This window comes from Osmia lignaria, chromosome 1 (genome assembly GCF_051020975.1).
Source record: "Osmia lignaria lignaria isolate PbOS001 chromosome 1, iyOsmLign1, whole genome shotgun sequence".
In the NCBI taxonomy this organism is placed as follows: domain Eukaryota; kingdom Metazoa; phylum Arthropoda; class Insecta; order Hymenoptera; family Megachilidae; genus Osmia; species Osmia lignaria.
In genome coordinates, this window is record NC_135032.1 from 9,484,084 (window position 1) to 9,496,053 (window position 11,970).

The following is an 11,970-nucleotide window of genomic DNA, read 5'->3' on the forward strand; positions in this document are numbered from 1 at the left end:
ACAGAAATCTAACAACGACGAAATTGAGCAATTACGTATTTTAATATTACTTTTTGTCATTGGAAGCTTGTTACGCAAAGAAAAGAACAAAATTTCTCTTTAGACTGTTGTCAGTCTTGCTAGTTTTGGCAAGAAATTGGAATTGATTTTTGCATAAATATTCGACACAATCAGAAAATCTTACGACATATAAAACATGCACAACATCGAAATTTAATCCCTTAAAAGGACAAAAATAAATTACTTGAAAAAAAAAAGATTTATTTTCGATGACGGTGACGTAGGCTTCGGAAAAAATCAACGCGTTCGATTATTACCTTTAAATTTTTTAAGAAATCTAATTTTTCGTAATTTTTGGAACAAAAAAATTATATGTTAAGTATCATTCTACTTATTTTGAATAAAATAATTTCTCAACAAATTTGTGCTTTCTAAAGTAAGAACAAAATTTAAATGTTAACCATAAATTAAAAAATAATTTAGTTTCGAAAACATCGTTTCAAGGCCTTTGATGCTAGTAGCGCCACAGTGACTCGCGATCTTCATTATTTTGTCGCTAATTCATAGTAATTTATACATGCACACGCACACACACGTATCTAACATACATATAACATGAAATACGAAAACGTTACACAGAGCACGCCAGCTAAATATCATATGAAAGAAAACAATGTCTTTTCCAGTAACACAAACCCAAAAATCTATTTAGAAATAGAATGAACTTTTAAACTTGAAAATTACATGATCTTTGGGTTTGTTCATTTTAAATTTTCTATATTTAAAAATCTGAGGTTACTTTCATATTTTCTAAATTGATTAAATAGAATGTTGTTTGTGTAACCATTTCTAAGTTATAAATTTTGTATCATTTTTGTAACTAACAGTTTTTTATTACTTTAGTAGTCGCAGATTTTGTTCGTTTTCATTAAAACACAAATATTTAGAAGTGAAGAAGGATTGATTGCTGGCAAGCTCTAACTGTAAGTATGTTACAATGTTCACCCTGAGGCACGTGTAAACAATTTTCAGAATCAGTTGAATAACGAGGTCACTATCACACATTTACTGGACGTTGTGCCGTTGGTTTGTTTAAGGCTTACGGAGGAAATTCTTCAGTGCAATTTTTGATTTTCTTCAAACTTTCATTATTTAGAACGACAAGAGATTATTGTCAATTTGATTGTTTGAATCAAATATTCTTTGTTACTTGAATCACACTGAAAGTAATATCATTGTATAGTTGCTTTTATGTTTCTTGCGTTTTGTTCTCAAATGTTTAAAAGTTTAAAAAAAATCAAATTCCAAAGATGATAAAAACCATTTACATAGTTTGGCAATGAAACTAATTCAGATCGTAAAACTTTGCAGTGAAACTCCACAACAATGTAATTGTGTTATTTGTGTGGAATAAAACTTTTTAGTTAATTAGCGATGGGCATTCAGTTCTTATTTTTGTCTTAAAATACACAAACTTCTTTAAGAATCTTGAATGCAGTAAAAATACAGCATCTATGATAAAACTATTGTCTGTGAAAATAATTTCTATTTTCCTGTTTCAATATTTCAAATTTATTAACGCAAAATGCTCACCATTTCTGAACTTTTCGATAAATCTTAATGTTAATCATTCAAATTTTTTAAGCCCATCACTATTTTAAAAGTGTACGCTAGTCCTGCACATTTCTCCATGTACCAAAGTACCACTGTTTTTTCAGTTTTTTTTTAATTTCTTTGCTATGAAGCTTTCGCAAACTGTATAACAGAGTTCTGCCGCTGTGCAGCGATGAGGCCACTCCTCTCACTCTCCATCGACTCTAAAATTTTTTTACACCGCTTCCGTGGTGGAAGAATCAATGTTTCTCTTACAGGAATCGCCAAATCAAGAGGATCCGGCGAAGGTACAGGACTCACAGGGTTACTACTAGGAGGAGTTAAAATTGGTTCTCTTTCAACCCTAATTCCATACTCCCTTTGCCGTTCTTCTTCGACTGCTTCAAGCGCAGCTTCCACTCGCCTACGAGCATCGTTTCCTGGTAAATTCAGAAGTGAAGAGCAATCGCTAACAAAATCATTGTTCTGAATTCCAAAACCAGTGTATGTCGGAGAAACTTCTGGATACAGAAACAAATGAGGCTGTTCGACAGGAGCCACAGATGTTGATTGGAAAGATCTGTCTTCACCTGGCACTAGAAGTGGTTGCGAATACTGCTCTCTGGAGTATATGTAGTATGGGAATTCTTGTGGAGTGTCATAAGTAATAATGTCGTCACTTGGTTCTTCAGTCCTTTGGTTCTCCTTATCACTGGCAGTATTTGCACTGTTAGCTTGAGAAATCTCAATCTCTGGCTCAATCAGAGAGTTTCGAGGAGAACCATTAACAGATAATTCTGTATGGGTTTTAATGTGCATTTCCACTGTTTTCTTTGAACCAAATGTCTCGTCACACGATGTACACTTATAAACTTTCTCACCATAGTGGGCAACCTGAAATATTAATTATACTGTTTTAATATAATTAAATTAATGCTGTAAATTTTATAATATTTAAAACTAATAATGTTTAAATGTTTCTAAATTGATCTTAATATTAACATCTTCAAGGTTAGAATTTTGAAAATTCATCCTTCCCGCCATTTTCTTTAGGAAAGCACATGTGGTGCTTGGTACTGTTGTATGTACAATCTAAATTAAGAAATACTAAATAGTATGCAAAAAAACACAGTTATAAATTTTGGTAAGAAGCTGTTAAATCTTAATGAAATTTGAGAAAAGTAGTGAAGATGAAAGTATAAATTTTATAAATATTTATTGCTAACATTCAAAAGATTGTTTTCTATAAAATATCAGATCCTTTAACAAAAATAATGATGTATTATTTATTGAGTTTTATTTATCATACTTTGTTTATATTTTAAAGATTGTATTTATCAGTATTTTCTAAAATTTAAGAAGTGCTACTATGAAATGCCAATGAAATGAAATAAAATTCTATTATTTTGATTAAACAAACAATAAATTACCTGATGCAATTTTAACACGTGATTGTAGCCAAAAGATTTGCCGCATATGTCGCAAGTATACGGTTTCTCCCCAGTATGGGTACGCGTATGCACCTTCAGTTGTTTCGAACAAGTAAATCTCTTGCCACAAGCTTTGCAAACATATGGTTTTTCACCAGTATGCGTGCGCATATGAATTACCAACTGACCACTTTGAATAAACGTTTTGGAGCAAACAGTACACTTGTGCGGCCGTTCTCCAGTGTGAATTCGCATATGCCGATGCAGTTTACCACTATGTTCGAATGCACGTTCGCACACATCACATTTGTAAGGCCGTTCTTTTGTATGGATACGACGATGCACGCTTAAATTCTCTTTCACAGAAAAAGATTTGCTGCAATATTCGCATTGGTACGGTTTCTCACCGGTGTGCGTACGGTAATGCCTGGTCAATCGCGCGGGTACCGCGAAAGTTTTCCCACAAATATTACATCGATAAGGATCTTCGCCTTCTTTACCATGGGAGCGCAGGTGGCTTTGATATAAACTCTTCTGGTCAAAGATTTTTTGACACAGCAAACACTGGTAAGTCTTATCTTCGACATTTGCCGGTAGAGTTTTGCTACCACACGTTGATGACGTGAATGCACTTAAATCCGGACTGCATACCAAGCTCTTCACCGGATTCACTGGTTCTACGGTTGACACTTCGTTGCAAACCGACATCGTTGTGGCAGTCGAAATACGTTCCATGTGATAGAAACCTACCATTCTTCACTGTGAATTTACAAGTCTGAAAAAAAATAAAAAGAACAAATTATTCCTTTTATCTAAATCAAAATGAATAAGATTTTAATTAAAACTACAAATTTATTAATATATAATTTGTAGTTATCATGACAGAATTTCATATTCCAACTTTGACGCGGGAATGCCTAATACCTTATAGTGAAATTAAACAGAAATTCACATAGTTTAACAGATATAATATTAAAAATACTTTACGTCATTATAAATTTGATAAAATCTACCACGCCCATTATTAACTATTAAAAGTAAAATCTGTAGTAAATTAAATATTATTACTAAAAGTATTTTAAAAACTTGAAAGAGTTAATAAAAAAGAAATGAGCAACGTTTATTTTAAACTTTTGATAATTACAAAATGCATAAATCACCTAATTCTATTAAAATGTATAAAATTGAAAAAGTTCGCTACATTGTTTTACCTATAGAATAACAACAATAATAATATATTTATTTATATTTTGAAAGACTAGTTGCAGTGAGGTAGGATCAACATGAGGTAAATAGGAAGATACTAGGAACGCTGTGCTACGTGTGAACACAACTCTGTATAAACGTGTTGATTGCGCGCCGCTCCGAACATTGGGGTATAATACAGCCTACTCTATCTCCCCCACTACTTGCCCCTCTCCAAGTCCAAAAAACGCCCACGAATCGTATGACACCCTCCTGTGCGTATATTGTATGTATGTACGCGCATGCGTTCACGCACGGATCCTGCAACTTCTACCCGTCCCCTATAAACCGAGTATTATCGACGCACCAACTTGCCAGATTTGGAATTTCCTTATGTTTTTGTCACAAATAAGATGAAATACATATCATCCAATATTTAAAAGTAAATATATCCTTTTTTAAATAAAGGTATAATGCAACATGGAATTTTCTGTAATTTGATATATACATTTCGTACATAAAAGTATTTAGATATATGAGAATTTTAAATTTGGTTAAAAGTAAGAATTTTATATCACAAAGAATTTCGATTTAACATTTTATTATACATGACAGTTTAGCATTGAGCAGGTTTTGTGTATTTAAACAATGTTAAAAAAATGAACATTTATTCATTTATTATAGCTTAACAATACCGAATTAACTTTCTAAGATATACGTAATGCTATCTTGTAATATTTACTATTCTTTATAAATATGCACAATAAAAAATAATAATAAAAATTAAATAAATATACAAGATGTGCTTACAAAATTGTATAACCTAAAAAATATAAATATTTAACCATTTTATTTTTAAGATATATGTAGGCAATTGAAAATTAGGTATTCGTTGTATGTGCATGCACATCTCAACACGTGTTCTGTGTAAGTGCGGGCCTCAGACAACGTGCCGTCAGTTGTCCTCTCAGTCGCCTGCTGTTTGAACACATACGAATATCCAATTTTAAATCGCTTACATCTTTAAAGCGAAATTGCATTTCTTGTTTTGATATGGAAAACCTGCAGTTTTCAAAAAACAGAATGTTTTTGAAAGATTTTACATAACAAGCCTTTTGTAATATTAAGATATAGGACTTGAATGATATTTGAATTTATTAATGCTATATGTGTATTATATGTTTATAATTATAAAAACATTTACAATTAATGAAACAAATGGGAAAATGTTGAATGTAAAAAAACATTTAATACGATAGAGAAGTCATTAAGAAAAGCTAACGTTATTCGCATGCTTTTACGAGGTCGTTAATTCAGTATAGGTTAAGGTTGGGTTAAACCTGCACGCGCGCGTTGTCCCTCGGTGAGGCAGTCGTCGTGGTCGGCGGTGGTGCAATACCGCGACGCGAGGTGGTAGAAACCGTCACTGCTGCCTCCACGTGTACTCGTCGCATTTTTTTATAGCGATCACCGACCTCGTGCAACTCGTCGGGCAGTAAGGACGTTGAGTTACATCACGGGCTACCACTACGTAGCGTTCTTCTAACAGATTCTGTTGCGATCGTTCTTTCTCTTTTTCCAAATAAACCTACTCTTTGTCTCCTACTGTTTTTTAATTTAAAGATATACCGAGAATATGAAAACATAATCGATCGCGAAAAACAACGCTGCCAGCGCAGCCGAAGTTCGCGGCCAAGGAGAAAACTATCGATTTCAATGTCATTAATTTTTTAGTTTTTCCGCGTTTCTGAAAATTTTCTCCATCATGTTGTGTCGAGAAGGAATGTTCTATTCAATATGAATTATTGATTTTAATGTGTTTAGTAAAAAACCAATCGTTTTAAACGCATTTGAAAAATTTAAATAACCTATTTGAGCTATTGCTTTTGCAATTTTATAATTTTTATGAAATTTTGTATATATATATATATATATAGAAAATTTGAAAAAATCATGAAAGATATACATCTATTGACGAATGTTCAACGATAGTGTGTTTCCATAAAAATCTAAATTATTTATATATATGTACGACGTAGAAATCTAAAAATTACCCACCTGTGAGGTTCTTGTTTAGATCCTTGTAGAGTTAAAAAATTCCACGTTCCGTCTCAGCATTCTTTGGAAAATACCGACTCAACTAAGTAACTTGAAAAATTAAATCGACGAATCAAACCGAACAGGCACGTTTCCTTTAACGCATGTCGCTTTCGTTTGTCACTTCTCACAACTAAATGCCGACGAAAAACTCAAACTCGAAAACCAAAGGACCCGCCTCAGGACACGGCCAATCGTACTGTGCAATGTTTACCGCCTGGTCGTACCGAACAGCGACGGAAATCATCGATCATGACCGAAGCGCTCTGCTTGACCCTGCCCCACCACTTCGATTATCCCCTCCATCGCGACAACGTCGGCGACCTACAATTTAAGGCGACTAAGTGCTTTTCGCAGCACGTGGAGGCAGTCGTCGTGGTTTCGGCTGACCCCGCGATACAAGTGCGACAAACACCGCCGGCAGACGGAGACGCACCTATCTCCGGTCTGTAGGGACGCGTTCACAATCTACACACGCATATGTGACGCCACGGTACGCTGCGATAAGCTTCGTTAATCACGGATTTCTTATCGGTGATTGAATATACCAACACACGAATTTAACTTCAATTCAATTTTTTTTCTAGTTTTTTAAATCTCCATTATTTTACTTAAGAAAAATTGTACATGCATATGAATACGAATAAATGGTTAGATTGAAGTTTCCCGGGTAATTGATCTCGACTATTTTATCGGATAAATCAAGGTCGGAGAAGACGATAGGAAGTGTCCCGAGGTCGATATCACGTGGCGTTACAAAGTTATGGCCATTTTAAAAAATCACTTTTTTAGCTGAGGAGAACTAAGCTAAGCTAATTCAAAGGTTAGTTATTCTAGCTGATAAGTTGGATTGGGTTAGGTTATTTTTTGGATTCGAAATTATCGGAAAATTTTTGAAAAATTGTGATTTTTTAAAATGGCCATAACTTTGTAACGCCACGTGATATCGACCTCGGGACACTTCCTATCGTCTTCTCCGACCTTGATTTATCCGATAAAATAGTCGAGATCAATTACCCGGGAAACTGCAATCCAATCGAATAAATAGTATTCGAATATAATTCTGTATTTAAATTTTTACAATAAAATTCACTATATTCTCACTATTTAAGAATATTGATACGTCATGTACTGTAAGTACATACATACATACATATGCTAATGGCGGGCATTAGAAGCTACGGCGGGGTTAAATTTGGTTGACGTGAAGAAGAACATGTATGTAAGTATGTACTTTCTCTTTCTTCTTTTCAGTTTTATCGCTACTTTGTGTAATTTCTCTTTGTTTACTTATCTCTTTTATTTCCTCCTTAAAGCATACACACTTTTACTTTTGCGTTCCAAATACAATTACTATTTCCAAATGCTCATTAAACGAAAACACAAAAAGTCGTAATACACGATGGTAATGTGTAATCCGTTTGGGAATGGCCGAATTTCGTTCGATTTCATCGTGATCATGCCTGGGACAAATGTGTGAGCCGTAACGATATTACTTTCGAACAGAGGAGAGCAATGACCCACTGCGCGCGGTGCACGTGTGCTGGGGAGAAACCACGACGGTTGCCTCCGGACGGGGCATTGGACGCCGCGTGCGGCAGTAAAATCGTCGGCTATGATAAGTACTTTTTACTGTTCTTGTAGTAGTACCCCTGAGACTGTAGTAGCGACATAAAACGATAGCAGTGACGGTAACAATAATACTGCGTACCACATCTAATAACATTCAAATCACAGAATGTTATAATATATGTATATAGAAAATATATGCATATGTACATAATATATTTATTATAGTTATACGTTTACTTATACGAAATTTAATATTATAATTTATTACGCATTTATTATACACTCGAAAATGAGAAAACATAAAGGAATAAGAAAATATTTTATCATTACGTATTTGTATTTCTACAATAGACGCGTCGAACCATTACGTAATTGTCTGTTAATCAGTGATAACTTTAAAGTGCATCCGAAGGATAAAATACGTGAACGTCGTCAATATGAATGCAGATAAGATTACAGTTTAAAATTTCAGTCATCGCGTGCGACTGCGCAACATTTCTTGGTACTTTGCGAAAAAAGAAGGAAAATATTTATTGTATAAAATATATTTATTATCAAAAATATCTGAGTAATCACGTTTAAACGATTAAAGAAGCGTAGATCTGATACGGAAGTTATCGGGTACTAGTAAAGCACGTGGCATTGTTATCGAAATATACAACCCTGAGGAGGCACGTGGGTCAACACAACTTACATGGCTCAAAACATAGGCAGTGTCGGGGTCGCGGCGAGATCGACGAGGATTCCGAGACATTAAAGACAGAAGAGGACGAATGGTAGGTAGATGGTGGGGGAATGGACCAACTAGAAATCTCTCTCACAGAGGTGTACGGTGGGGTAAGGGTCGAGGTAGCAATCAACTCTAGAGTGATGCGTACCTTGACCAATCCCAACGCAACTTGTTTTAAGCTATGCCAGCGATGACCTTAGAAATGATTCGCAATCACGTCGAAACTAAGATGGCAAAAGAAAGACAACTAAATGTGCCCTGTTCACGGGTCACCCGTATTCATTTATGATGTTGTTAGAAATATATGAGCAATGTCCAATTTAATTGCAGTTCAGTGTTTTATTGTGTTTAATTAATGACAAATTATACATTGTATACATTATTTCCGTAATAATTTCATCAAAACAGAAATTAAAATTTTTTTATTTCAAATTTTGAGATTATGCTTATCTTATGTTAAAGTATACTTAACTACTATTTCGCGTAATTGGTTTGTAAATCAATTTTATAATACGTTTAACTATTTAACAGAGCAATTCATTTTCATTTGTACGTTTATTATTAGTCGGTTTTTGACGATTAAACACATGTATAAGTAAATAATTTAAATACTATCATCTTTCGAAGTCTAAAATTTTCATTTATCAATTTTATAGAAATCAACTTTAATTTATAAAAAGTTTTGTAATATCATTATGCTTTCTATTATTTTTTCTACAAAAATGTCTTATTTTATATTGCGACCAAAGTTAGAATCATTTATCAATTTAGTTTTGGCTTTTGAATATCAGATCTTTCCTGTTATCTGCTATAAGTATATCGGTATTTTAAACCATACCTAATCACATCTAACATGACTCCATAAATACGAAAAGTATATAAGTTTTGAAATTTTATTTGTGTATTCATACAGTTATATTAATTTTAGTTAAGCTATGTTAAAAGTACCGATACAAAAGATCCTAAATATCTGAGTAGTTTAATTGAATAGTGGAGTTTGCATCAATCGAGTCCCACGTGTACAAGGATATTAACCTAAAGTTAAATGTATATTAGAAAAATAATTTTAAAAGGCACAACATAAATTTTAGAAAATAAGAATAATATGAAATACAACATTAAATTAAAATTAAGCTCCCTTCATGGTCCGCCGTCCGAGGGTTAAGAAAGAAAAAATAATTTTTAACAAAAAATACAACCGACTTCGAAATGCACTAAAAAGTATGAAATAATTTCTACTTCATTTATACAAATACCCAACAGCTATAAAATAAAACCTATTTACTCGTTAAATCGTATACTAATAAATACATTTCAACCTTTTCGGAGGCGGCGCAAAATTAAAAACTTTCTTCTACTAGGAAGATCCTAGTTCAGGCATCAGCAACCTATCAAATCGTTATTGGCAGCATCGTATATTCGGGTATTATTAATTTTGCGCCGCCTCCGAAAAGGTTGAAATATATTTAGTATACGATTTAACGAGTAAATAGGTTTTATTAATAGTTGTTGGGTATTTGTATAAATGAAGTAGAAATTATTTCATACTTTTTAGTGCATTTCAAAGTCGGTTGTATTTTTTGTTAAAAATTATTTTATTTCACACTTTTTAGTGGAACGAGCAGTATTTGTAGGATGCCGTAAGGTGGTTTACCGTTCTTATTGGTTAATTGCAATAACGATAGTTTTTAACGCTAACAAGTTCCATACATTTTTGCAAGTAGGATCATCGCGGAAATATCTCTTATTAAATGCGAAAGGTTTCATCGCGATCGGTACATGCCTTGCAGAGTATACATATGTATACTTGATGTCACGAGAGTCCATAAGTAAGCGCGCAGGTTGGAAGATGGCGGGGGAACGCAGCGATGGTGGGGGAAAGCGACCCGCCAATTGCTTTCCACTTCCGCTGGAAGTATCGCCAATCAGAGCGACAATGCGCAGAAAAGAACGAAAACTGGTCTTTTCGCAGTTATGGACTCTCGTGACATCAAGTATATATAGAAACAGTAGAGAATCGGCGACTGCATGCTGACTTACACACCGGAAGAGAGACGAAGGCATACGTAGAATTCAATGTAGTAGTAACAATAGTTTTTCACGAATATCTCGGAAACTAAAGCTTTACGTTAATTAAGCATAAGGAAAAAGTTGTTCAGAATCATGCCCTCGACAATATATTAAAAGGTCATTGAAATCATCCAATCTTGAGATTAAAAACTTCATGTATTTTGTAATAACAATTAAAAAATGAAAAATTTTTTTTAATGGGACCAATCGGAAGACATGCCCTACAAGATGCAAAAGGTTTCGTTCCGATTGGTCCATCCATCTCGGAATAATCGGTGAACACACACAGAAAAAAAAAAAACATACATACTGATCGAATTGAGTAACCTTCTCCTTTTCGAAGTCGGTTAAAAAGGAGATCGAATCAGCCTCAACATGCCAAGTAGAAAGTGGAAAGTATTTCTAAGGTCAATGACTTCATATCTCGTGTAATAATCTATGCCACCAAGTGCACTACGCGGTGTATTACATTTCAAGGTCATATGGGGACGAACATAAGTTTGTTTAGCTTTCTCTTCCGTATTTATTTCTTTTCAACGTTACATAACCGTGGAATCACGTGTCATAAATGAAGACGTTTAGAATAGTATAAATTTCTTAATACTGATCATTCTCTCTATATTAACTCATAATAAAATTGCACTTATCACTTCATATTATTATTTAAAGAAAGACTATTTTATTTCGTCATTATATTTTATTTTATATTTTGAAAAAATGAGAATCTTGTGCCATAACAAAATTATTTCTTATATTGAAGCGAAGAATTCTTAATATGCACAAAATTTGCTAGTAAAAAATTATCTTATTTAAAGTATTTAAATAATGTTAATTATATAATTGAACATTTATTTACTATGGTTTAATCAATGACGAATTAATTGTTTAGGATACGCGTTTCGGTATATTATAAATTAAATTTCAGTATTGGATATTCTTCATAAATCTGCATAATGAAATTGTTGTAATACGTATTTCCACTTTGCATGTGGCCCTTTATAAATCTTTGATTAAAAGTTATTTTTTTATTTAAAATAAATTTCAGTTTTTGAGTCAAGTTTATTAACCAAAGGGGCCCTTGAAGATTTGATAGCCCCGGGGCCTTAGAAGTCTTAATTCGGTCCTGTACAGGTGGACGGTAGTGCAAGACGAGCAATAGAGTATTGAAGGCGATAGGTGTTAGAAGAGCGTAAATAGTATAAAAAGGTCTTGGAAAATAAAATAAACAAAAGAAGAATAAGTGGAAGTATATGTCAAAGTTTCAATCTTTTTTTGCAATGCTGTGATATAATT

At 33.5% G+C, this 11,970-nt stretch overlaps 1 protein-coding gene across 2 annotated transcripts; it reads right to left on the reverse strand.

The window, feature by feature from the left end:
- Window positions 1-240: 240 nt before the first annotated feature.
- Kr-h1 (kruppel homolog 1) lies at window positions 241-6,563 on the reverse strand. Of its 2 annotated transcripts, none has more exons than XM_034328126.2 (3): window positions 6,267-6,563; window positions 3,024-3,798; window positions 241-2,487 (listed from the first exon to the last, which is right to left on the reverse strand). In XM_034328126.2, the coding sequence occupies exons 2-3, from the start codon at window positions 3,774-3,776 to the stop codon at window positions 1,738-1,740; spliced, it is 1,503 nt and encodes a 500-aa protein (XP_034184017.1). In that variant the 5' UTR covers window positions 3,777-3,798; window positions 6,267-6,563; the 3' UTR covers window positions 241-1,737. The 2 variants fall into 2 exon arrangements, with proteins under 2 accessions (XP_034184017.1, XP_034184018.1); XM_034328127.2 differs by lacking the exon at window positions 6,267-6,563 and adding an exon at window positions 4,235-4,653.
- Between the last annotated feature and the right edge of the window lie 5,407 nt (window positions 6,564-11,970).

What these genes read in the sequence shown, in the direction of transcription:
- Kr-h1 (XM_034328126.2), bottom strand. Translation starts at nt 3,776, where the DNA reads ATGGTAGGTTTCTATCACATGGAACGTATTTCGACTGCCACAACGATG. An exon ending in ACGTGTTAAAATTGCATCAG is followed by an intron (nt 2,488 to 3,023) that starts GTAATTTATTGT and finishes TTAATATTTCAG; the next exon opens with GTTGCCCACTATGGTGAGAA.